We start from the raw sequence: 27,903 nt of genomic DNA on the forward strand, positions 1-27,903 counted from the left end.
GATTGACTTAATTGTGCTAATCGTTAGAATAGGTAAATATTTAGCTTAGATAAAATGCAAAGATGTGGATTAGAAAAATCAATAATCGAAAAATCGAATTTAGTTGTAATATATACTGAAGGTGTTTTTATTTGATATTTATTTAGTTGTTTCAAACACAGGTGCTTGATGTACCAAAGTGTAATCAAAGCTCCCCTAATTGGCCTTCCTGTATGTTACAGTGTACTTATACTACGCTTACATCTACATTTGTAGTAGCCTCATAACCTCTGGGTATTCTTTATTCAGTAGGTGTTGGAGTATCCTACTAATTCCGAGGTAGGAAAGACCTATCGGCTAGTAATACTTGGGGGCAATACCCCTTGTGACATATGAGTAAGATGGCGTGAGTTTAGGGATCTGAGAGGCTTGGAACGTTTGGCAGAGAGATGTGACAGACAGAGAGAGAGTTAAGGAGAAAATAAATCCACACACTTTAAAACAATAATAACAGAAAAATATAAATAAATGATATCGCACCAACACTGTCACTTAAAAAAAGTTTTTACAATTATCATTTTTCTTCCAACTCTCACTCATCTTTCATTCATTCTATCTCTCGACCACACATCCTAGGTACCATCTCTCCAACCATCCTCAATACTCTAGGAGTTACTAGTGATAGTAAACCCTGGAGTGGCAAGGACTCTCCCCAGGTAATTCGTCAAAGGGGGTTCCAAAGGAAGCAATAGTTGATAGGTGTTTCGTTCCTTAGTAAGAACAACAACTGCCTATTAACAAAGCAACCAGGAGGAAACAGACAAATGTAGATGCAAGTGTAGTATTAGTACACTGCAACAAACTACATTTGTATCAGAGCAAATTTACGGGAAGGCCAATCAGGGTTTAGGGGAGCTTTGATTACACCTCGGTACATTAAGCACCAGTGTTTGAATAAAGATAGATAAATATCAAGAATATAGCTTCAGATTATATAATAACCAAAGTAGAACTTTCTAAGGATTCTTTTTTTCAAAATTCATATCTAATCACTTTAACTAAAATTATTGTTTTAATTATCTAACAGGAAGTATTTTGATTCAATTTAGAATATTCTAAAATTAATTCGGATGGATTTACATCATTACTTACAGAGTATAAATTTGGTTTGTTTTGCTTAATTTTATTTCTTTGTTAATACAATCCCGGTAACTCTCGTTTCTCCCTGTCATATTCACGTAAGTATGTATACATGATTAAAATATGGACAATTCACAGTCAATCCCCTTACAAGTTGACTACTACGGAATATTGCCACCGACAGCGACGGTTGTCTACTCGTCAATCTTCCCATACGTGTCCAATTTGGAAAAAAACGGCCCTACCTTTCTTGGATATTCTAAAATAACTATCACTAAACATATATCGCCGTTACCTCAGAGTTTTTCATGACATGATTGACATTGTTCAATAGAAAGACAATCATCAAATTGTATTACTAAAATAAAAAGAAATAGCATTTCAAATTCTCAAAGTTTCATTTTTTCTTAATTTTACATACAACCTACAAACATATATATCTTACATTAGTGCCTTTCAAATACGGTAATGTTTTGATCAGCAATTGTTACAGTGCTTATGCATTATTTTTAAATCATTTAAGATCATCTGCGAATGGGCGAATTTTAATCAATATACTGCACTGTACCTCTTGACCTCCATGTAGATAGCTAACTAGACATTTGCTCTGCCTAATTTACACTTCAAATTCTCTCCAGCATTTCACAACGTGCACTTTTATAAAATTCACATTTTATTAACATTACGATCGAAAATCACCGTTATAAATATTTCAAATGCTGGAAAACAATACTTAAATCGTTCTTGACATACAAGCTTTGTCACAGACTGTGGCAATTTTCAGCATTTCACAACGTGCATTTTTATAAAATTAACATTTCATTAACATTAAGATTGAAAATCACCTTCATGAATAATTTAGATGCTAGAAAACAATACTTACTACGTTATCGACATGCAAGCGTTATCACAGAATAGCAATTTTCAGCAATTCACAACGTTGAACGATTGAATATCGCCCTTATATATATACAAATGTTTTAAATGCTGGAACTTGAACAATACTTCAAACGTTATTGACATGCAAGGTTCGTCACAGACTGTAGCCAATGCCTATTTTGGCAAACCTCGAATGAGTCAAATACCCCGTATTCCTCGAACTATGAACCTGGTCCCCTGCAGTTCGAGTTAAAGGGGTTTTACTGTACATAATACCATGGCACGTATTTTTATATGGTATTCCCATAATTGTATCAAACACTGGTGCTTAAAATTATGATGTGTAATCAAAGCTCCCCTTAACCCTGATTGTCCAATTGCTTTCATTTGATTATATATGTATATTTTATATATGTATATTTTCCTTCAAGTCATGTATCTGTATGTAAAAGTAATATAAATATATGGAGTATAAATATATGGAGTAATAAATAAAAACACATCGACATAAAACATGGTTTGACTTCTTATAAAATACCTACATGGCCATGACCATCCTCGATACTCAAGGGGTTACTATCACTGATGTTACATCCACCCCTGGACCATTTCATAGTAAAACTGTGGGCAACGAAAGACACAGGAACTTTGGTTCTAACGGCACTCTGTGGTTGGCTGTGTTGCTTTGAAGTTGAGCGTCGCTATCTCTGTAATTTTTAAAGGAGGTCCCTACATGCCTGTGATTGGACATTTATTTTCTCCTTGTCTGCCTTCAGTTTTACCAACAATAAGTCTAGGGGTAGATATTACGTCAGTGATAGTAACCCATAGAGTATCGAGGATGGCAGGGTCATGACATGTGACAAACCAGTCGTCCACCTCCCCATATGCTGAGCGCTAAGCAAGGATATAATCTACTTTTATAGAATATGTCTCGGTTAAAAACTTCGGCATGTTAATATTTTTCTTTTTAAGATTAACGCTATTGCATATCGGTCAGTTTTTTAAAACGCGACATCGTCTTTGTATGACATTAAACAATATCAAAGCGACTAATACGAAGGGGCTGATATAAATAACGAATATGCATGTGTATGAATAATAATGTCCTTGGAGGTAAAAAAAATGACCGGAAACTTTAAACTGAAAGGAATTTGGATGAGTGACAATTTGGAGCCTCTGGTGGCCATGACCGATAAGGTATTTTTTTGTTAACAGATACCCAGGGGTTTTGTCATCATTATATGACACATGATTAAGGTAAGGTTGGAGTCCCTTGTGAGTTATGAGGAGGGGGTCAGGGAGGGGGCGGGTTGAACAGGAGGGTCAATTGTCTGTTTGGACCAGTTTTGCTGGAATCAAATGATACTTTTGAAATTCTTTTTTTTATGAATTATTAAGTATTGGTATGTCGAAAATAAAACAAAATAGGGTAATATATCCTTCTGTCACAGTGAACCCCCACCGTTGTCTTTGGTACAAGCTGGCATATGACAATAACTAATGTCGTCAGATCGACCACTGTTATACACGTAACGCAGCATGTGGTGTGTCTTAAACTGCACAACCGGGGACTTTAAAGGCCCACTACCTTTCCGAAGCAAAATTTAAGGGTTTCTTAAAAAAATAACATTAATAACAAAAGAAAATGCCAATTCATGGCCTAAGATGAGGTAACAACACCAAACATATGGAAGATTTTCTCCGTAATATATGTTAACAGTGGAGAGTCATTTCGCTGTTTTGTCGTCTGGCGCAGTAATATTCAACTACTGCGCGGTATTCAGGACGACGGCGGGAAACATAAGACGACCCGCGTTATGAAAATTAAAATTTTATTTTTTTTTTAATCAAAATTTTCTGAAGATGATGATGAATGTAGTATTAAAGATGAGTTAATAACTTTTCGACTCTACAAAATTATCGATCTCGTTTTACATTCCCATTTTAAAAATTAAAAGCCGTTTTGGAAAGGTAATGGGCCTTTAAATCAAATAATGACGGACAGAAATTGATTAATGAATGCAACGTAAACAATTATATAAGGTGCAATTTATACATGACATCAACGATGTCGCATGGTTTGGTTTTCATATCAACAACTGACTGCATTAAAATCTGTTCCTTCTTTCTAGATGACAGTATTTTATATAGTGTCGTGTCGAGTGTTTAAAATGAGGATCCCAAAATATATTACATATATATTGCGGCTGTGATAGTCATATTGACGGATCACCTGTTGCCAATCAAACCATCCGGGTACCGCACATGACTCTGCATGAATAAATGACGTGCGTTTGCGATGCATGGGACATATATAAATTTACTTCAAATGTGACGCAACCCCAATTGAAACACTTTTTGAAGATAGTTGTAAAAAAATCTACCGAATGCTTGAATTTAGCTTTTATTCTAGACATTTTACAAGTAGATACTTACAGGTTTGATTTCATGACTTGTTTACTTGCCAGCAAACTCCATATATCAGTGAGCTTTAGAACATTCAGCTTATTCAAATACCTAAAATGGAACACTTCTTAATTTATATAGTTTGTTGACATAAACGTCCAGACACGAAAAAAATGAAAGTTTGAATTAATAAAAGGAAAGTTCAAATATTTTTTTGTTATTTATTTAAGTTATATATCTGTCAAAATTAAGCAATTGTTTCCTTCTTTAAAAATATATGGTGTTTTATGGTTGTCACAGGGCGTCGTTTTATTCCCGGACTTGTTTTACGATTTCATAATTTTCATGTTTAATTAGTATTGTATTTAAGATGATAAGCAACAGGAAAGAAAAGGACATGTAATAATTGTCACAGTTACTGTTCAACACCTCATGTTTTGTCCGGAACAGTCATTGTATTGTAAACTGATATACTGTATCAAATATTATAAGAGTGTTCCATTTTGGGTCGCGTCCGCGTTACATCTGGGTAGTCACTGCAAGTGGATCAAGTGACTATTTTTACACATATGAAAACTCAGGGTCATCCCAGGACAACCGCCGTTCACTTCTTGCAACTGTCTTACTTGTATTTCGAACTACATATGTACCCCGAGATTGACGACCGCTAATAATAGCTACATTGTAAGTAGTGTAATGTGTTACTTTAACCAGTCAAGGGAGAGAATATCAAACAAAGAATTTCACCATTTTTGTTTAGTTTCAAAATCGTTTTCATAATATCGGTCATAGAATTGGTCTCTTTGAATTCGTGTTTCTAAATACCATGAGCTAGGAAAATTTCGTTCAGTACTTGCATTCATTTTTGATATTTTGCTTAGCATCACTAAAAACAGTTATGGTCATTCCAAAGTGACCTGGCCTATATGCTGTGTTAATGTATTTTGGATAACTGCGGCATGATTGCGTTGTGTCTCTTTGTGACAGTGGTGCTCTTGTCTCCTGTTTAGTACAATTTCACAGAAGCATACATACGAAGACACCGAGCAGGATACCCCTTTCGGTTACACTCACCATACAAACCAATAATTCTATAAATGAATGATGAAAGCTAGGCGGAAGCAGTAGTGATAACTATTTTTATTGACTAGACAATCTCTTGGCTCGGCGACAGAACCCAGAATATTCCTCACGGAGGCCAATAGGGGACATAGACTATAGCGATAAGTAATACACACATAGACACCGGGTACATACTGTCTGGCGTTTATTGTTTGGGAGTGATGGTACGTGTAGCATCTAATAAATAATGATTTATATTACTGCAATCATCCGCTTGTCTAACACAGAGAGATAACTCGGACTTCAGTATCAGGTGGGTGTTCAGTGTTCAACAAACAAAGCCACTCGTATAACTTATCTGACAGATAAAATTGGACCTGATTATGGATACAGATTTGTGATCTAATTACTGTATTTTTCAATTTCCATGCAGTGTCCCACGTCTGTCCCCAAATGTTGTCCAAATCGGCCTCCATTCTTCACCCTTCACTATTTGTCCTATATTTTTGCGCGATCACAGTAACTAAACAATTCATACAATATGTAGAAGTCACCCCATCATTTCTGCTGTTTCCCTAATCCAAGTAGATTTTGGCCAATACGCTATAATAATTATCACTTTTTATTTACTCTAAATCATTACATGCTCGATTCCAACGTCTGTGGATATATGTACATATGAATTTCGCCTCAGATCGTACTAATATAGCTGCTAAAATCACCGGCCTTTTCTGTATAAACAAACTATGGTTTATTCGTTGTTTTGCATCGCCGCTATCATGTCAGTCGCCCTAATCCGGTTACACAATGTGATGATGTTCCAAAAAGTAATAAAAAACCGACGTGACAAAGGTAGGATGATCACCATGATGGACTTAGTCAACATTGCTCCTGTGTCAGAGTCTCGTACCAAAGACATGGTTTCGCAATTGGCAAAATGTTCGATATTTCCATTTCATGTTTTTATATAAAGAAACAACACTCGAAATGTAAATATATATACAGTATCTTTATTCACGATGCATTTAAATTTGCGTTCGAGCACTGTCACAAAATTACGCGGAAATGTTTATCTCGCAAATACATTGTAGCCTACAGTATGTAGTGTAATTGCAGAATAAATGAAAACGTTAATATTGTGTTGTATTTTGTTTATTTCCGTCTGCGAGAATGGCATGATAATGCAAATGATTGTAGAAACTAGAACAATAAACGTATTTAGACTGTACTGTACAACACAATGCGCTTTGTCATTGCATGACTAATGATCGAAACTAAAAAAATACAGTGATATGGGATTGGATAAAAGTTGGATTTGGTTCCTGTTGGTAAGACGTTACAGAATGCCAAATCAAACTCAATCAAAGAAAGGGTTTGATTAGAAAATGTAAAAGACTTAATTTGGAAAATCGCAGTTAATATTTTTGATATCGATTATTATATTGTGGTATACACGTAAGATCTTCGGAATAATAAATTTGTTCGAGAGATGCTCAATTCACCGCCAGAGTCTTAAATATTTGTGTCCCTATGACATGTTCGCACTGCGTCAATACTGATTTACTTGTTATCAAAATGCTACTTCAAATAGCAGATGAAAGAATCCATTATCGTTTACAAACTTCCATAAACATATTTGCAATGTGTTTGACCTCAACTCTTTCTCAGTTTTATTATATTGACCAAATCGAATCAGTTTGATTATCTGTACCTTCCCAGCGCAAAATCTTATAATGGTTTTGGTTTGGACTATTCTATTTGACTTTAAACGCATCCAATTGTCAATACATGATAGAACTTTGGAATAAGACAACTATTTGGCCGGGGATAAAGCTTTAGCATATCAAATAAATAAATTAATTGGCGGACACCATTCATAAAATTATGTCTCTTTTGACGTCATCTAGTTTCTTTTTCAAGAGAATGACAAGCATGTGTAAACAGGTCGACAGCATATTTAGGATTATATCCTTAATTATATTTGGTTTTAATTATGTTAATATCTTAAGGTTTTAGCAAAAACACTATCATAATGAGATTATGATTTAAGTTTACTGGTATTTTATGATAGTTTTTATTTACAATTCTTCAATAAAATTCTACATAAACAACAGTGCTATGTTTAAATGTCACGTTCACCTACGTAGAAACATGTAGCTGATTTATGACTCCTCCTCTTCGCCGGGGTGTGTTCATGTACTACGTACGATATTTGGGGAAAGTTGTTGACCATCTACCTTTGAAGATATATGCACCCATTATGTGGGTCATGCCTCAACAAATAAGATGTTCAAATATATGCACATATTCCTTTGTTTGTTTAAAGTTTGAGTCAGAAAATATCTGCACATCCTAATAGCTTCTGTGATAAAAATAAACCTGAGTACATTTGGGGGGAATCTTATTCAATATGAAAATTAATAGGTTTTTCTGTACTCAGAGAGGAAGCATGATTTCCATGCTAAACACATAGTTATTGATTTGTCATGAGAAGTGTATTACATAAATTCATTGATCTCAGCGTAGGCAGGAAGAAGGCCCATACAAGAGCATTATCAGCACCTAGATGACACATTCAACATGATTATTGTTTATAATGTAAATATATACTCGATCTTTGGTACGTGACACAGGTCATGTAAATAATGAAGTTTGAATCCTATTGAATAAAAGGACTTCCTGGTTCTAACGTTAAATTACCTTTAAATTTATAGACGACTCATTTCGAACAATTACATCGAAACTAAATTCAATGCAAATTAACGCAAATGTATATTTGTGTTATAGCGTTTTGTGTGTATGCGTGTGGGTTATATATATTTGGTTTTGTGTTTTGTTTTTGATGGTTTTTTGTTGTTTTTTGTTGTTTTTTTTTTTTACATTTCCTCAACTCTGTCTTAAATAGACATGGTAAGTAAGTTATTTAAGTTATATATTTTCATTTGCTCGGGGCTGACACTTAATAACCTTGCCAACTAAAATGGGAATTTATGAGATCATAATTCTCCTATATTAACTCCCGTTGGTGTCGTGATATGTTTAACATGTATTGTGACGTCGTTCTGAATGACGTCATGACATACTAACGCAATGCGCGTTACTCAATTTGTCTGTAATCCTGGAAGAATTAAAGGACCATAAATCCCACAAGAAGGCAATTTAATGCTTAGATGTGTCATAACTGGGCGAACAATTTTGACATGCATTTTTTTCAGTTATCTGTTGAAAACCTTCAAGGTTTGATGAATTAAGCTGTGAAAATCACTTAAAGGGACAGACAAACATTTTTAAAGCTATGAACATTAGTAATGCTTTCCTAAGGAGAAGTTAAGGAAACTGGGTCCAGAGATAGAATATCAGACTTCTTTTAAACTGATAGGTCAGCGACCCAGTGGCAGAGAAACAGCGGTAGAATGTCTGGTAGTTTTACTCTGAACGTGAAGTTAAACATGGGTTATAATGAGGAAATACTCAGACCGGAAACATAAACAAATCTATTTCACAATCCATGTATCTGTTTCTGGACACACATACGGGTAGATGTAAATCGCACGGCTCATTTGAATATTGCTTGAAATACAATACGTTAAAACTCTATTGTACGCTTCAAAATAAAGCTACATCAAACAATGGGCTTCTGTCCTTCCCTATAGGGTGACACAGTTTTTATTTGATACCAGGGCTTAGACCCCTTTGGAAAACTTGACGATATAGATATAATATATCCGTGCTGGAATACTGCTTCATAGGATTTTATGGAAACACCAAACTTCTTTGAGCCACTCTCGGGTTTTAAAGGAGCTATTGTTCTCCTCGACCTTCCTCATTTGATCATTCCGCATTTAAAAACAATATGAAAATAGTTTGTGAAGACATTTGTAATTTGGAACTATTGTGATAACCAACTGGTCGATTTCGAGTCTAATAAAGCTGGAGTTCACAAAGAAAAATGTGAAAGCAACATTTATACCTGTATATATATATATACATATAGATTGGACAGGGACTCGAACCTATACCTCCTAGGTATGGAACCGCTATTTGTCAGCTGGACAAACTTACGTCACTCTGTGTCAGCCGTACATCTAGGGTAGCTTATTTTCCGGGAACTACGTGTGCTATTAATAGAATGTTCTAGGTATACATTATTCACTTTATTGCCTTCTCCACGACTGGGATTATTTGTGTACCGATATCATTATCACAGTTATAAATATACCCAATATCTACCCCGATGACCAGGTGAGTGAAAATCTAATTAAGGTAAATATACCTACGTAATGTTTTTGTGTATTGATTTGATAGTTTGTGCTGTGTAAGATATTAAATATTTTCATATTTAAGTACATAAATATACAAACAGCACGAACCTGTTCAGAATGCACGGTGATTAAACAAATGTATGTTCTTTTTACAGGAGATCTAATTATAACCGGAATCGATTTACATTACACACATTTTGATTGCATTCATGGTGTTATGAAAAAGGCATAGGTGATAATACACAATTGTTTAGAATTCTAGTTTGTACTTTTTATGCCCCAAGTACAGATAACACATACCGGTATGCATGTGTACATACTCCAAGGTAAACTAAATCAACTTGTGTTATATTATTACATGCATAATATTTTGCATTAATATTTATTCAATCCTTTAGGCCCGGTTTTTCAAAGAATATCAAGCTTAATCGTATGATTAGCGAACTTTTCATTTCTCATTTACTGCAAAAGTTCTGATTATGTATTCACCAAAATCAGCAACCAGGTACTGATGGAGTTCTTAACTTAGGAATCTTCTACAACTTTGTCAAATTTGTATGTCCAGAAATTGTTTTATCTTGATTTGAAAACTGTCGTTAAAGTGTGATTAGCCTGAGATTGAGAGGATATGAGAAATAACACTGATGTTGAAAACTGGAAAATTTTCACTTGATATTGAAGATTTACAAGATTTATTTTCAACTAAAACAAATATTATTTTGTAACATGTAAGAAAAAAACACACACATGTACATGTATATGCATACTGAACAGCACTCAAGACCGAGATATTTAAATGAGAAGGTTTTACAGTTTAGTAATGGAATCCTTATTGTGAGCTAGGTAAAATGATACCGGTCGAAAAATGTTTAGTGTGTGAAGATATATATGACCGATTATGGCGAGTAGCGGTGAAGACTGTTCTCTATTCCACATAATACATAGGCAGTGTGGGTCTTATATCGTAAAAAGCCCCATAAAACCTATAATTGCTGATCCCGACGAAGCCCAATGGTCGGCCGAAACCATAGACCAGATTAAAAGCTACCACGTCCACAGGCTTGTTGCAATTGAATTCGTCATTAATAAACCTATCATTTGATTAAATAAGGATCATTTTGTGTCTGGATAGGGTATTTTATATAACAATGTGTGACGGTACAACTCTGTTTTGGACCAATAAGTTACAAAGCGTAACGGTTGGGAGATGATTTAAAATTATTTGGATGGATAGACTGTGTTGACAGATAATCTTCGATAGATCATATATTATTTAGAAAAGTGAAAGTTTTGGATTGTTGTTTGTATATTAAGTATCAGCAGTACTGGATGGTTCAAAGTTTTTTTTAATAACACATCTGAAAACACGTCTGAAATGATTGTTAGATAAGTTGTAAACTGTTAATGGTATATGTGCCTTATTTTTCATACTCACGAATTAAGATAAGCTTTTAATATATTATTCATCACCAAAAGTTACTAACATTTTGAAAATTACAGTACTTTCAATGCATTGGTTTTAATTTTACAAACGCAATAAGAGTAGGAAATGATTTTAAGCAATACTGCCAAAAATCATTCTATGTACATCTATAATGAAGCGAAATGAGTATCTACGGTCAGACCATGGAACCAAATTGTGGTCTACAATTTCATTTCACATTTTTACAGTGTTATTAGTAATTGTAAAGTGATTTCTGCAAGGAAGTTTCCATCTAAACATACATAAGACATAAAAACAACAATTTTGCAGTACATAATTTCTGTGTTGTAACTAACGTTTATAAGACATCTGAAGCCATTTGAATGATTTTCATTGCTTAATTCATCAAACTTTATGGGTTTCAATAGATTAATCAAGAAAAATTAGCATGCCAAAATTTTCGCCCAGTTACGGCACATATAACTTTAATGTTAAATCCACTCTCTTCCCTCTCTCTTTATCTATCGAGTTCTTCCATCTCTCTTATCTGTTCATCCTTGAAAATAGATATGGCATAATATTAAAAATATAAAGCCATCATATGATGCATATATACTATGTGTTGTAAATATAATGGAGAGAGCGTTTGTAAGTTTGAATAAACTTGTGCCTTGTCCTGTTGCTAATATGACAATAAAATATGTTTAAACAATAGATTACTTTTATCAGCGGGTGATGGTACAGCTGTGTTTTGAACCAATGCATTATAACGGTAAGGACAAGATATATAGCTATTTTAGATGGATACAGTAGGTCGTGTTGACAGATAACCTCAAATAGATAACCTTTATCAGTCGACAAATCCTCAGGTATCTTTAACTTGCTGATACGGCCCCACACTTTGGGGATTTTATGTCTCTATTGACATCCGGAACCCCACAGCCCAACATAATCGCGAAATATTATGAAACTGCTGAAACATCAGGGGCGTAGGAAGGGGGGGGGGGGGGGACTAAAATTTTCTAAAAATGCTTATTTGAAAGAAAAAAGGGTCCTCCTGCACATTTTTCGTACTTCATTCTAGAAAATTTTCCGCTACGCGGCGCATTTCCTAAAATGTTCAAGCACATAATGTCAATTCAATACACACAAACTAGACTAAAAATGTCCATAAAGGGATTCTATGTACTATTTAAAAAAATGTCTCTTAAAAGATCAATTTGTTTATGTCTTAGCGAGACAATTAATTTTTTTTTATGTTACACAACAATGTGCCGATGGTGTGAAGCCGGTATGTTCAGATCGAGTAGGGTTGCATAATGTTATGACGACACAATTATCATTTCTAAATGCAGGTAGCTTTAAATCGAAAAATTACCATGTTAAGAACGCTTTATAATCATTAAACTTTATCGTAAAACTCATCTCAGCCATTCTAAATCGTATTTTTTTCCAGGGGGAGACCCCCGGACCCCCCTAACACCAAATTCTCGCGCCTTTGGGCGCTTGCAAATTCATCAAATGCATCGTAAAACTCATCTAAGCCATTCTAAATCGTAATTTTTTTCCCCGGAGGAGACCCCCGGACCCCCCAAACACCAAAATCTCGCGCTTCCGGGCGATCGCAAAATCATCAAAATACATAAAACTCATCCCGGGGGTCACCCTCAGACACCTTATAAAACACCAAAATCTCGCGCCTTCGACGCTCACACGCTAATTTGGCCAATTTGCGTATTCGTTAATTTCCTTTTACCGACCTCACTGTCTATAAATGTGTACAAGGATTAAATTTAGTGATATATGAAAAATGTACATTAAGCATGTATACATTATATGGTTGGGAGTTGAATTAATCTCCTCTTGTAGGTGTGGCGGGGGGTGAGAAGTGGTTGGGTTTACAAAATATTGAGGACCTTTGGGGCCCCCCCCCCCCCCCCCCCCCCCCCCATGACGTTTCATCTTCCTACGCCACTGAACATTTACCCTTAAAGGGACAATTCAATGAGGCTAATTCTGTTACATAACAACGAAGCAAAATATGACATAAATCTATTGCTCTGTATTCCTTATGAAATATATAACAAGAAATACACAAGAAAACCACAACTGCAAGTCAATTGTTCGTACATGAAATCATTAACAAAAAATCCCATTCTTTGTGTTCTTAGAGCATTTTACCGAGACAATTTTGTTGAAGCAGTGACTTCATGAGGTTGTATTGCATGGGTAGCCATGTACTACAGCCTCAGGTGACATGAGTGTATTACATCCGTGGGCATGAGAGCAAAATATATCATGATATCGCAACGTTTATGTATCGATACATATTGTAAAGTCAATAACATTGCAATACTTTGAATATCTTTGGGTGGAACATATATTTTGAGAGGTTCCCCATGGTCATAATTGACGCGAATATAACCCAAACCATGTGGCATGATACATTAATAAACTTCGTCAGGCATGGAAACGCAAAATTATGTCACCGCAAAATTATGTTGGTTAACAGTTTATATCCTTCATACAATAACAATGGCAGCCATTCTTAAAAGTTGTCCTAATGTACTGAAATACTCTTTCATACGTGGATATGAAGGATAGGGATATTCTACCCGAGGGTCATAAAATGTTGTAAAACCCGAAAAATGCCGAGAGTTTTACAACATTTTGTGATCCTAAGGGAAGAATATCCCTATCCTTCATATCCACATATTAAAGAGTATTTTCTCTCATACCTTGACGTTTTGTTACGATAACGATAGCCAGAGAATATGTTCGAAAAAAATGCATGTCAATTCACCATGCATGAAAATTGCGTGATATTTTCAACGCCGTTTGCACCTTAATGGCAAAACCCGCCTAGTTTCTGAGAAAATGTTATTTTACCGAGAAAATAGTCATTTTGGTGACAAAGTGACGTCACGAGGCCCTCAGACGACACAAGTACACCCCTTGGTATGAGAGAAATTATATCCTCTATTAGTATATGAGCACGACACTGTTTATAAGGAGGATTTAGCGAGTAATGTTTATTATGTCATTGTCCAAACACAATAACAATTTAAGTCACCACTTAGAGAGAGGAATGAGTGATGACTGATCATAAATCTATTCAGACAAAGCAAGTTGGGATTTACAATTTTAATCTCGAAATGTTTCAGTGACAAGAGTGTTGAATGTCAATAGGATTGGGTATTAGGCATGATCTACATTGGCCAATGACCCTAGCTGTAAATAGTACGTAATTAAGATAACCAACTAGCAACCAACTGCACCTTACCATCATTTTATCGAAATTTATGGAGGCATGTTTTGATTTCCGAAACAGGTGTGTGGGGGTAATATTTCGCATTGTGGGTCGAAATAACCATAAGCCGTCCGAGAAAAAAAAATAGTTCGCGTCACTAACTAGCGACTTAATAAATTCCGTTATTTCGCGTTTCATTTTTCGTTATTCGTTCTGGTGCTGTGAAAAGAAAATGTTTCGCGGGACGAAAAGACAACGATTTTCGCTCTTATGAGGCAAAATTATGAAATTACAAAACCTTATTGACACATACCAGCCACCATACTAAGATGTTCTTGGTAAAGCGAATCGAGGTAATCGAGAATTTGAGAATTTAGAAAGCCATTTATGTTATCGAAAAATTCTCCAATTTCTTCATTTACGGTTGTTTTCTTCAGTTATACATTCCTGAAACGTGGTGACGCGGTGGCCGTGTGATTAAGATTCCATGTTCTTTTACCACGAGCCCGAGTCAGAATTCGGCAAGTACTGACAGCTTTTCTGGGATTTTTCTCCGGATACTCCGTCTTTCCTCTACCATTTTTTAAGATTGCACCTCCATAAATGACACTGGGTGTTAATTGGACATTAAATGAATAAAAACCAAGCAAAACCATTGTACGTTATCAACATTTATCTGATATAAGCTATGCATAGTTCTAGATTAATTATTTGGATTAATTAAGGTAAGACGCTGATACAAAATGCGATATCAAACAGTCATATATTTACATACAACTTAAAACCATGGATCAAAGTACATTGTACCAGGAAGAGAAATTCAGATCCAGATTCGTTGTTATCACTCCAGGAATGCTGGAGGGAAAAAATCGAGTACAGATATGGAAACACACACAGTGTATCACATGTGTTTTAAAAGGACAAAATGTATCAGGGACAAAAGTATGATAATTATCAATATTGATAAACCACTTTTATCTTTCACTTTTAACTTTCCTGTAACATTTAAATATGATTGGATATCTTACTAGCTCAGCTAGCATCAGGTATGATTGTTTCGGTTATATCCATAACCTGAGTACCCCATTCTAATTCTAATTAATGTGCATCTGACTGTTGCACATATATTCAATCAAATTTGTATATTAAGAGCACCAAAAGGGACAAGGAAAAGTGGTCTTTATCGCCAAGTAGCTTTACACACAGGTCAAATTCTGCTCTAAAGCAGGTTTTACTGTATATTATACTTTTGTTCCTCTTCTAACAATAAATTTATTTTCATTTTAGGTTTGAGGCAATCGTGAAAAAGCACAGTGGAACATAATTCTGACATGTCCACAGATGATTGACGACACCTATCAGCCGTGACCAGGGAGAATAGGAGAGACAATTTGGGAAGGCAACGCTTCCTGATTCAAAGATTCTGGTAAGTTACTATAAACTTTAATGAATGTTCATGGCATTTGATAGAGATGGAGACTTCTTTCTCTGTAAACACAGAAATTCTGGGTTTGGCGGATTATTGTTGTTTTTTCTTCTTTTCACCCGTCGTTATTTTTCGTCTTTTTTTTTAAAAATTTGTTCTGTTGTGTTTTCCTTATTTTCATTTCTTTTAGCTTATTGTTTCTAAGACATTGTGTCTTTATAGTCCTAAATTTTGTTGAAATAACATAATCGTGAATTTCTGCGTAATTACCCGCACTGAGCATTTTTCTATATTTTTTAAAAAACAAATTACAGCTAACAAGTCCCGGCTTATTTCCCGCGGATTATGCTTCGATATAATCCTTGAAAGTGTAGTATGTGCTTATAATTGTAGATGTATTGAGTCTATATTTGCTATAGTGATTTCATTTCGAAAGGGTATTGGCTTATTCAAAAACATGGAAAGTTAATAATAACATTTTTTTTTTGGAAATATATTTTAAATGCATGAATTCATAACTCACGTGAAAAAACTTTAGGTATTACTTATCAAAACAGTGTCTTTAGATCATATAATTATTGTATGTTGTCATATCCTTTATTCATACAGAGTGGTCAGTTTGCCATTTACATTTAAAGTAGGTATACATTTTGTTTGTTTATATTATACTGGCCCATTAAAATTTTTAGATTCAAGATGGCTGCTAGTTCAGCTATCCCAATGAGTCACATCAACGAAGGCTATGAGGAGGACGAGGACGAGAGACATAAAAAGGGGGCCTCCAGTGGAAGCGATTCTGGGTGAGTAGGAATTAATAGAAACTTACTTGGAGCTGTCAAGTGGACATGGACAGCTCAACCCATAACGATGCTTGCCGGGTGTCGACAGTCAAAGTCGTATACAAGATTTAATATTTCCTTATGTACACTGACAGACCCATGTTTTTCCTCACATAGTTTAATAAAAAAAATATTCAACTATTTAGAGGCATTGTCATCACGTCATCATCACAGGAAAGTCGTAATGCATCAGACGTGATGATGTCATCAGCAATTGGCGCCTCATGTATTGATGACATCAGGTCAATATTCTAGTGCTGTGAGCTGTCGTTTTCCCTATCCTCATAAAAGATACAAAACGCGGGTTAACTTTGTCAAGTATCAAGAAGTATCAGAGAAAATGATTATCATTTATACCTTTTCATACGCAAAAGGTTTTAAGTAATGCTAGAATATTTCAAGATATTAATTTAGTATTCGGTCCGTAACGTCATTGACGAGTTTCCAAAGGACAAGACATTTGTATAGTATATCCTTATATTGTAAAAAATCTTTCATCTTATTATCTTTTATACAGTCCCATCTGAATGCGACACAGTATTATTTCGTTATATATGATATACAAGTGAGTTGGGCTACTGTGTATATTTATGTGTTACGCATCCATGGGTCTCGTTTTGATAGCGATACTCGTGTCCACTTAATAGTGCTATCTAACTGACACCAACTGTCCAAGACATCAAACTTTCTGCACGGCCGTGTTGAAATACCAACGAGTAGAGAGGTGGTCTCTGTATCTTTTTATAGTGTTGTCGTTCAGAATAGTTGAAATGTCTCTTTTTTTTTTTTTTTTTTTTTTTTTTTTTTTTGCTAGAGACGAACCTAATAGAAAGCCCCTATGGGATGTATTCCGGAAGAATAATTTCGGGCCAGATACTGGAATCTTCACTCATTTCGGACGGAATCTGATCAAGGCTGTGAAGATCCTGGCCTACATTTTCATGTGCTTCTTCGTTTTCGCGGGAGTGATAGCCGCCAGGGGATCACTGCAGATTTTAATGACGCAACTGTACAACGAGATGAGACAGGGCCACGTCATCAATGACGTAAGCAATTGTTTTTTTTCATTTATCATATATGTTGATAGTAAATGAGAGTTAATTTTGTATTTGCATATCACAATTTTCTGCCCTTACGTGTAGGTACTAGTTGTAACGTCATTTGTGTGCGAGTGTAAAGTCATACTTTTCAGAGAAAAAAGGACGCGAATTTCGCTCACAAAATAATGACGTTACAATGAATACCTACCCGCAAGGGAGATAACTCTGTAATATGCAAAGACAGAACTGGTACTTGGCTATGACTAGAGCGTATCATTACTACTGTTCTAATTTGGAAAACGTAACACAGTAAATCACGGTTATAACGAATCTCTTTTAGGAACCTTGACGGTAAATGAATATTACAACGTTATAACCATGAATTCATTTAAATCAATCTCGTTATAAAGGTTTTTACTGTATTGATCCTTGATCAAACTAGATAAGATTCGTATCAATTAATCTAATACATTCTATTATCTCCCAAATACTATCAATCTGTTTTCGCGGAGACTTTAATTCGCGAAATGAAGTCGCACATATTTTCATCATCATCAATATGACGTTATTTCCGGTTGGGTTGTTGACAGAGAACTGTAACAGAAGACGCCATCTCGTGGTTACTGATAATCATCATAACTATTCCGGATCTAGTCAACGCTACCATATGTGCCCTCAGTTTCCTGTTCGGGGACCGGACATTACCACAAACCAAGTGCTTCCGGTTCATCCTTGTAAGTACTAGTCTTTATTTCGTTAGTCTTAATAATGATTTTACTGGTGACAATTCCGTTTTGCATATTACAGAGTTACCTATTCTGCCGGTTGGTATCTATTGTGAAGTAACTTTTCGTGAAGGAAACCCAAGTCGTTTTTCTTTTAAATATAGACGTGACGTTACTCTCACAAAACGTGCCTACAGTCAATGTCTACATAGGAAATTACTGCAAAAACGCATCTTAAAGCACAATCTATAAAAAATAATCTGTTAATGGCTTCGCTAACTAAGTTCTAGACTTGTAACGAATTAGCCATGAATAAAATTTAAATCAGGTTGTTAAGAAAACGTTTACAAGAACTAGACGTCGTTATTATTATGATTGATGAATGTAATGACAACACTGAAAAGATTTTTGTGTATTTTCGGCTATTTTGTTTTGTTGTTGTCGTGTTTTGTAAGAATAAGACTTTGGATTGATTTAATGGATGTCAAATCGAAGCACGCCCGTTTTTTTAACATTTAATTGAATTTCAGTATACTTTTCTTCAATTCTTCTATATAGGTCCAGTTGAAGGAGATATTACACGTTGTCGGTTTAATGGGACTGGTCTTCCGAGTGATGCCATTTGTCGGTCCCATCGAAACATCCGCCATCTTGGCCGCGATTCCCGGCATTCCTACAATCATCCAGGCTATTTTTATCCGGAATGCGCACAGGTCAAGGTCGACAATAAGATTGATACTCACCGTCATCTCAGCGCTTGTATTGTTGGCATCTGTAGGAGTAATGTGTGTCTTTAATTCTGGTAGAGGAAGCAATTCTACAGAGGACGTCGAACTTATAATCTGGATCATCGCATCTTGTGGTTTGTTGTCACTTCGCTGGGTGGAGACTTATGTAACGAGGAATAAAGAAGGCACAGAGGACAAATATATAAAGAGAATATCGTTCTCAGAAACAGACGGCGATTCCTTCAACTTCCTCGTATCATCTGGCTTGCGTCTTCTGGTCTCTTACATCCTGATATCACAGTACTTCTGTCGCGGAATCCGAGGCGTTGAGACAACTTTTGACTTATTTAGAAACATGGACAATAGCAATACGAATACCATGGCGACGATGCCCCCAACTAATTGCACGCCTTCTAACATTACAACGTGTCCTACTCAATATCCCTACACCGTGTGGCAGATGTGGGATGTACTTCCATCCTTCCTGGTGCATTTCTTCTCCTCCGCAGTGGTGTACCATCTAGCGATTACTGCATGCAAACTCTGCATGCAGCGTGTGTGCTTCACGATTCCACTTGTGCTTGCCTCTCCCGTGTACGTCATCGCCACTCTTGCATCACTTGAGGCAGGCCTTGACTGGAGTCATACCATGTTTAACGGTAACCGTCCTCAGTCCTCATATTCCATCTACATTGCCCTGGTGGTGTTCTTTGTGGCCTGGCTGGCACAGCTCTGGTCATGTCGGCAGACGTGGCACGAACCGACAGAACGGCTCTGCTTCAGGAGAAAGTAAGTAAAAGCCATCAGTTTTTGAAGATTATTGCTGACAACAACAACTATTAAATGGTTGACGATTAAGAACAAATTAAAAGGCGATTTTTCACTATCGTGAGATGTATACAAAGTAGTTTTTGAGTGGAATAGGGATGGGGATGGTAGAGGTATGTCCATTCATCCTACCTCATTGGCGTATACTATCACGGTTATCCTTCCTAGTACAACCTTCCAACAATTTAGTATGCTAATATTTGTCCAACTCCAAATAAGGTCAAAACCCAAGTAAGCTCAACTTCAATCTAAAGCAACAGTATTTTCTTCATAGTAAATTACCCTGTCAAAGTACAATTGGTGAGTGAATTTACGATATGCATTTTGGTTATATTCTTTCTGCAAATTGTACTGAATATCTTCTCATTATGTGTAAAGAAAAGATATTCAGCGAAATTTGAAGCAAGAATACGACTTAAATTCGGTCTCCAATTTACTCAATCTTTTTGCTTTGACAGGATAATTGTGTTTTCATAACTAAAAGCATTCTTTAGACTATCTTGCCGCCTATCCACAGGAAACTGGCTTTTGAGAATACAAGAAAATAGGATTATCTGTGGGTTTTGCCAAATTTAGTTATTAAAGTTATTCTTTTCCAATATATGCTAACAGTTTCCTGTATTTTACAAAACAACAATCAAGGTCATAGGACAGATCACTGTTTGAATGTTTTGTTCCTCCTTGCAGACTCTTTGTGATACCGCACTACTGCAGTCCTGTCATTGACCTCTCACTACTACACAGTAGACGGCGCATGCGCCCTGTGACCATGACCAGCAGTCAGAAGGCGGCTTCTACAAGTAAAATTTACATCTGTGCGACCATGTGGCACGAGAACCGCGTGGAGATGAAGCAAATTCTCAGCTCCCTCTACCGGTAAATATAAATACCACTTCCCTCTTCCGGTCTAACCGCGTGGAGATTAAGCAAAGTCTCAGCTCCCTCTACCGGTAAATATAAATACCACCTCCCTCTTCCGGTCTAACCGCGTGGAGATTAAGCAAAGTCTCAGCTCCATCTACCGGTAAATATAAATACCACCTCCCTCTTCCGGTCTAACCGCGTGGAAATTAAGCAAAGTCTCAGCTCCCTCTACCGGTAAATATAAATACCACCTCCCTCTTCCGGTCTAACCGCGTGGAAATTAAGCAAAGTCTCAGCTCCCTCTACCGGTAAATATAAATACCATCTCCCTCTTCCGGTCTAACCGCGTGGAGATGAAGCAAATCCTCAGCTCCCTCTACCGGTAGATATATATACGACTTGAATTCCCTCTTCCGGTCTTAAAGACACTTCATGTAAACGAACGTGAAGTTAAACAATAATTTTCTCTCTTGTTAAATAGTATGTATAGTTGACTTGGGTCGCTATGGATTAACATAAGCTATATGTACATTTGAGTCAAAATGGATTCCATGCGAACATCCGCGAATAATTTGAATGACAAGGAAGATAAACTGTGTGACTCAGTACCATAACAATAGACTATTCGAATTCGTATTAGAGAGGAAATAGTTATAATGTTTCACTCTACGAAATTAAACAAAAGAACTAAATAGCGTACGTATATGTCCTAAGATGGAGACATTAAATTTAAATTTATTGAGTTATAGATTATATATTAAAAGAACAAGGAACATCCTTTAATATTTTACCTAAAATGAGACTAGTTCTGCTGTTTAATAACTGAAATTACGAAGTTCAGTTTTAAACTTTCATTGAATGATACAATAGACATTTCCACTTCATCCTTGGGCTTTTCACGGTTCTCTGTGTCCAAAATTGTAGAACTAGATAATATTTTCGTCTAATTTCAATTACATATTATTATATTCATATTTATCATTCGCATGCTTAAAAATAAATGAAAAATTCAAAACCAGAAATGAAAATTATCGTTGAAATAACCATTCTGATGTTATCTATTATAGTCATATTATCTTTCGGTAAATATTGATATGGAAAATGATAATTACACACTTATCACTTTCTTCGTTTTATGCTTGCAGACTTGACATGGATCAGTTTGCTAGAAAGAAATCCAAAGAGGACTTCAAAGCAGACGACCCTGACTATTACGAGTTCGAAGGTAAGGTCGTGGAATATATACTATTTTCATTTGTACCTTTGTAACATAAGCAGTCATTGTTAAATATGAAAAATGAAATCACCGTATTTAACGTCACTCCTAATTTACCGAGTTATCTACACAGAAAAGGTACGTTAAGAAAATTTGAATTTCACTGGTATTTGTATAAAAAAACCCACAAAAATCAGTATCCAATCGTCATATGATAAAACCCGTAGTTGGTTTAGTGTAATGTATAACTTCTGATGAATTCCAATGGCATTAAAAATGTAGCCGAGTATCCATAAATAAACCTTCATTTCCTTATAAAATACATTTTATTGTTTCACAGGTCACATACCTTTTGATGATGCCATGACAACAAAAGATAACAAAAGAGTTCCGAATGACTTTGTGGAACAGTTGATCGAGGTTATCGACGAAGCTGGGAGGTGTGGATTCTTACGCTTTACTCCAAATCAGTATTAAATTTATATAGTAATGGTCTCCACAAGTTGCAACGCAAATGCGTGTGGTTATTGCGTTAAATGAATAAGTATATTGTAAGAGTTTTCCCAGGTTCTTTTCTCGTGTGATAATGGAATTTCTCACGTTGAAGAAATCGCAAGACAATCAGCGGCTATTAATTAATAAGACTTACTAATAAGTGTGTTTGGGTCAGACGGAACAAATATCCTTCCACACAAGGAAAAAATGTTGTTGGTTTTTTTGTGTACATTTTCGATCTAAAGAAGCAGGAAGTTTCAGAAGAATGTAGGTCACAGTAGCGTTTGTTACTATTTATGCAATTTAAGTCACTGAATAATTTGACGAATCAACTGAAAACCACTAGTCTGTCAATAGCACGTTTATTACTTATACATAAAAAATGAAAAGAAAATACAAACCTTTTTACTAGTCCCTGCGTCCGTCATTATTCTACAATGACATTCAGGGGTGTATTAGCGAGTTGATAATGCTTAACTATAGCACGGTAATCCCTTATAATAGCATGGTTTGCCTCATTATTAAGGTCATTTCTGTTGCTTTCAAGTGTTGTCCATGGCAGAAACATCAGTTTGGGACATCCCGAGAGGGTGATCACCCCCTATGGAGGAAGACTGGTGTGGACTTTTCCTGGAGGAAACAAACTTATTGTTCACCTGAAGGACAAAGACAAAATACGACACAAGAAACGATGGTCACAGGTAATGTTTGTTGTTATTGTGTATTAAATACTGACTCGTAAATTAAATAGGGATTGAATGTATTTTTCTAATTTTCATAGCGGCTATGAATAGCAGAAGCTATTTTCATATCCCGTGGAGCGCTTTAGCAAAGAAATACTGTTAAAATAAGATTTGATTGACTTATTACAGTAAACATTATTTGATTCTATATCAAGAAATAACACATTAAAGATTATACATGAGAATATTGTGGGGACTATTTTTTATTGATATGAAACTGGCTTGATGTTTGAAATCAACTGATCGATGCACGAGGCAAATGTTTGTTTTCGTTAGCTGGTTGATTCATATATAAACACTGAGAATGTAAATATATAATATTGACACGCACGTGTAACTATTCAATGTCCGAGGAAATGTCGTAGCATACACATGCAAAATCACGTATTTGTTTGATTGATAGCTGACAAAGTGTAAATTATGCTGGCATTGTTGATTTTTGTGTCAGAAAATGCTTATCAAGAAATAGTAAATAAAACTGTCAAGATGTTAAATTGTTATAAAAAGCACATAGACATTCACTTTTCATAATACCTCATTTGGAAGAAAGCTGAACTTTAGTTTATGAGACACAGTATTACATATATATAGAGAGAAAATGTCTATAGAACCAAACGCCTGCTGTGGTATTTCATTAATCTTAGTCGCTCTGTCGTACTACCATCGAGAACAAAGGACCGAATACAATTATAATTGTAATTATTTAAGTTCGATACTTAATATATGCAATATATATCTACGGAACTACCTAATCCATATGAAAATGCAGGTGTTTCAACATGCATTCTGCAATACATTTCCAGTAAGTGACTACATGGCGAGTAGGATTATAATATTTTATTTTTAAAGAGAATCATTATATATTTGCATCGTTTTAGATCATGTACATGTACTACCTGATAGGGTATGAGATGATGGAAAAGAACAGGTCATTGTTTACCGAAGATTTCAACTTTGAGGACTGTCAGTCTATCTTTGATAAGCTACCGGAAACTGTCAGGATGTCAGTAAGTATGAGTATGGGGGTATAAAACTTATTAATGCAATGTTTATTCAATTTTGTAAAAGTGAAAATATTAACCAAACAAAAGGAAAACTAAAATTTTTATCCCATGATCACCCCGTTTCAGTGTTGCAGCTTCACTTAATGAGGCATATTCAAACATCTTGAAGCGGAATATCTAATTTTTCCACTAAACAGATAGGCCCTAAACATCATTTGTTTTCGAAGTGCCCTAAATATAAACAAACCTACCAATCTATGTTTCATGTAAATGCATTTTTTTTTTCATTTTGTGACCTTCACTAGGCTGAGAACACCTACTTCCTAGCCCTTGACGGGGATGTGGACTTTGAACCGGAAGCAATTCGACTGTTAGTTGACCGGATGAAGAAAGATTCTAAAGTTGGAGCAACATGTGGACGTATCAAACCCGGCGGATCAGGTGAATAGTTGTCATGATGATAGTATGTTTCCCGTTTGGATGCGACTTAGATTTTTGGACTGATTTTCCAACAATTTATCACTTACCTTTTACGTACCTCTAAATGTTGAATTATAAACAACATACTAATGTGCATGGTCTGACATTGAACACAATGTGTCTTTATTTTCGTTCATCAAATCACAAATATTTATGTTAGCAGAGACAGGTTTAAAGAGTTCCACAGAAATGACATTGAAAACATCTTCAAGATTCAGTATTGCATGAAGCTGGAAAAAATGAATTAAGGGCAATCTTTGAATTTGGGGCGATTCTGTCCTATATTCTGCCTATAACCTACGTAAATGTACCGTGTTACAGGGCCTGTTGTGTGGTACCAGCGCTTCGAGTATGCCATTGGACACTGGCTCCAGAAATCAGCGGAACACGTGTTCGGGTGTGTCCTGTGCAGTCCCGGATGTTTCAGTATGTTCCGAGCTAAAGCTCTGATGGACGATAATGTAATGAGGACGTATGCTATACTACCTACTGAACCGAAACATTACCTACAGTACGACCAGGGTACGTCTTCCGGTCAAAGGGGGGTAATTACAAATGGAGATAAGTCATAATGATAATAATAGTTTGAATTTTTAAAATTTGTATTAATACAATAGAAGTCTTTATTCAGCTCGCAATATATCTTATTAACAGATTGCAAATTGACGAGGCGTTTTTATTAAGAAATATTTTTAATATCTTTTGGGTACTATATCGGTTTTTATGTCATGTTCTTTGCATTAAAAAGTGCTAGTTCATTTTTTGAATAAGATATCACATTATTTTAAGGTCATTTTTACCTCTGAACTAATCTATAAACTAATTTCATCATGATTGATATTTGTAACATGTAGTCTATCAGTATCGCTCAAAATAATATCCTTTCTTACCTCACTTTTCTTCATTTCATCCTTCTTGCATTTCCAGGAGAGGACCGCTGGCTGTGTACACTGATGTTGCAACAGGGCTATAGAATAGAGTACTGCGCAGCCGCCGAGGCTTTGACCTTTGCCCCGGAAGATTTCAAGGAATTCTTCAACCAGCGAAGAAGATGGCTGCCGTCAACTATGGCCAACATTATCGATCTTTTAGGCAGCAGCAGCAGAACAACTCGTAACAATGTCAACATATCTTTCCTGTACATCATCTACCAAGCAGTTCTTCTCGCATCGTCCATCCTCGGTCCATCTACCGTCCTGCTCGCCATGGAGTCAAGCCTCCGGACCGTGTTTCCCGTAGCAACGTGGGTGTCATATGTTATCATCTACCTCCCGACTATCATCTTCATTTTAATCTGCCTGAAGTTTAATAAAAACAGCCAGTTGAACGCTGCAATGGTACTCAGCGCCCTCTATGCTCTTTTGATGATGGCTGTCATCGTCGGTATTATCGTTAGCATCGCTGGCGATGGTTGGTACACACCGACAGCAATCTTCCTCTACATACTCATCGCGTCTTTCATTCTAGCAGGACTGTTCCATCCGCACGAGTTTACGGATCTGTTATTCGGGGTGGTCTATTTCATCTGCATACCGGCCGGTTACCTGTTTCTGATTATATTCGCTATTTGTAACCTGAACGACGTGTCGTGGGGAACAAGAGAAACGCAGAAGGCTGTACTCGAAAATCCGAATCGGTCTAAGAAACCAAAAATAAAAGAAGCCGAAGACGAGTTTAGCGAAGCAGCCCAGGACGTGCTAGCGAATATCGTAAAGCAAGTCAAGGCGGAAAAAATCGGAGGCAGAAACAACTCGTGCAAAGATGCTTTCTTGTCTATTTTTAGATGGGCCAATAACCTGGTTGTCCTCAAATCGTTATCTACAATGCAAACCATATTTAAAAACGATCCAGGTATTGATGATGCAATATCCCCCTCCAATCAGACGTTAACAAAAGGCTTTAGTATTTATCGGAAAACCATGAGAGTTCAAATCAAAGACCAAAAACTGGATGACGAGTCGTGGACCAAGAAGTCAAAACATAGGATTCCCGACAGAGAAACCTCGTTTTGGAATCAGTTGATAGAAACGTATCTGTACCCGCTGGACCATGACGAGAAAAAGAAAAATGAAGTTTCAGAGATGTTACGGGATTTCCGGAATCGGATTTCGTTTGGATATTTCTTCATGAATGGATTGTGGATAGTCATCATGACCGCTATGACACAAGTCAAGGAAACAGTAAGCGTAACGGTATACATAAGCGGCATGACATTTCAGTTTGAAATTCTTGGATTTGCTTTTCTTTTAATATTCGCCATTTTGTTGGTGATGCAATTGGTTGGTATGATCGCGCATAGATACGAGACGCTTCTGCACGTGCTTGCCGCTACTGATCTGAAGTCTTCTAGTGATGACATGCTCAAAGTACGCAAGATGATACAGGAAATGGCGTCACAAGGGGGGACAACTGAGGAAGACGAAGAGGAATCGACGGTCGGTGGAATTGAAGTAGATAGCACAGAGAATCCGGAGGATCTCGAAGAAATATATGAGGACTTCCAAACTTTGAATGAGAAAGTTAAAGCTAAACAGAAAGTAAAACATCGACTTGACCTCGATCATAATTACAGAAAGACAGTAAGAAATATGAAGAGAAGACAGACGCAGAAAAAGCAAGCAAAGTCACGTGTTAACTGGAATGGAAGGGACAGAAATGGGGACGCAGACGTGTAATTGAAGAAGTTGATTATCTCCCCTTTCTTTTCGTGTACAGTGTATGTTTGACAATCGACTCGTGTGTGTGACTATTACCTTTTATTTTAAATTGAAAATAACAAAACAAATAATAGTTTGTTTTTTTATAAAAATGTTTAATGCGATATAAAACGAACATAAACGTATTTATATTTATATCGTAATCTTCAGGACCCTTCCATGCAGTAGTCGGGGAGGAACAGAAGTCATGATTTGGTAAAAAAAAATGTTTGCATCTCATCTCGTAAAACACATTATTTCCACATAAACAAAACAACACCATCATGTAGTATTCGTCAATAGCTACAGACGTTCGGAAGAAAATCTGGACGCAACGTAGAATATGCACATAATCACGACTACTGTTCCGTCACGACTATTGGTAGGGTCCCAGTATGGTGACAGTATGGTGTAA

General features: G+C 36.1%; 1 protein-coding gene across 3 annotated transcripts in view; it reads left to right on the plus strand.

Moving 5' to 3' along the window:
• The window catches only part of LOC138335344 (chitin synthase chs-2-like), a 31,310-nt gene extending 3,720 nt beyond the window's left edge, over nucleotides 1-27,590 (plus strand). Inside the window, exons 1-14 of one of the 3 annotated variants that reach the window (XM_069284386.1) lie at nucleotides 9,211-9,732; nucleotides 15,692-15,830; nucleotides 16,520-16,630; nucleotides 17,484-17,715; nucleotides 18,300-18,443; nucleotides 18,993-19,951; nucleotides 20,678-20,866; nucleotides 22,000-22,079; nucleotides 22,411-22,510; nucleotides 23,113-23,266; nucleotides 24,187-24,315; nucleotides 24,618-24,753; nucleotides 25,114-25,314; nucleotides 25,720-27,590. In XM_069284386.1, the coding sequence (XP_069140487.1) occupies nucleotides 16,527-16,630; nucleotides 17,484-17,715; nucleotides 18,300-18,443; nucleotides 18,993-19,951; nucleotides 20,678-20,866; nucleotides 22,000-22,079; nucleotides 22,411-22,510; nucleotides 23,113-23,266; nucleotides 24,187-24,315; nucleotides 24,618-24,753; nucleotides 25,114-25,314; nucleotides 25,720-27,467 (4,176 nt within the window). In that variant the 5' untranslated portion in view covers nucleotides 9,211-9,732; nucleotides 15,692-15,830; nucleotides 16,520-16,526 and the 3' untranslated portion in view covers nucleotides 27,468-27,590. Of the gene's footprint in view, nucleotides 1-9,210; nucleotides 9,733-15,691; nucleotides 15,831-16,519; nucleotides 16,631-17,483; nucleotides 17,716-18,299; nucleotides 18,444-18,992; nucleotides 19,952-20,677; nucleotides 20,867-21,999; nucleotides 22,080-22,410; nucleotides 22,511-23,112; nucleotides 23,267-24,186; nucleotides 24,316-24,617; nucleotides 24,754-25,113; nucleotides 25,315-25,719 lie in introns of those variants that run through there. The other 2 variants (XM_069284385.1, XM_069284384.1) reach the window with 2 other exon arrangements.
• The last annotated feature ends 313 nt before the right edge of the window (nucleotides 27,591-27,903 follow it).

The sequence above is a fragment of the Argopecten irradians genome, chromosome 11, assembly GCF_041381155.1.
Source record: "Argopecten irradians isolate NY chromosome 11, Ai_NY, whole genome shotgun sequence".
In the NCBI taxonomy this organism is placed as follows: domain Eukaryota; kingdom Metazoa; phylum Mollusca; class Bivalvia; order Pectinida; family Pectinidae; genus Argopecten; species Argopecten irradians.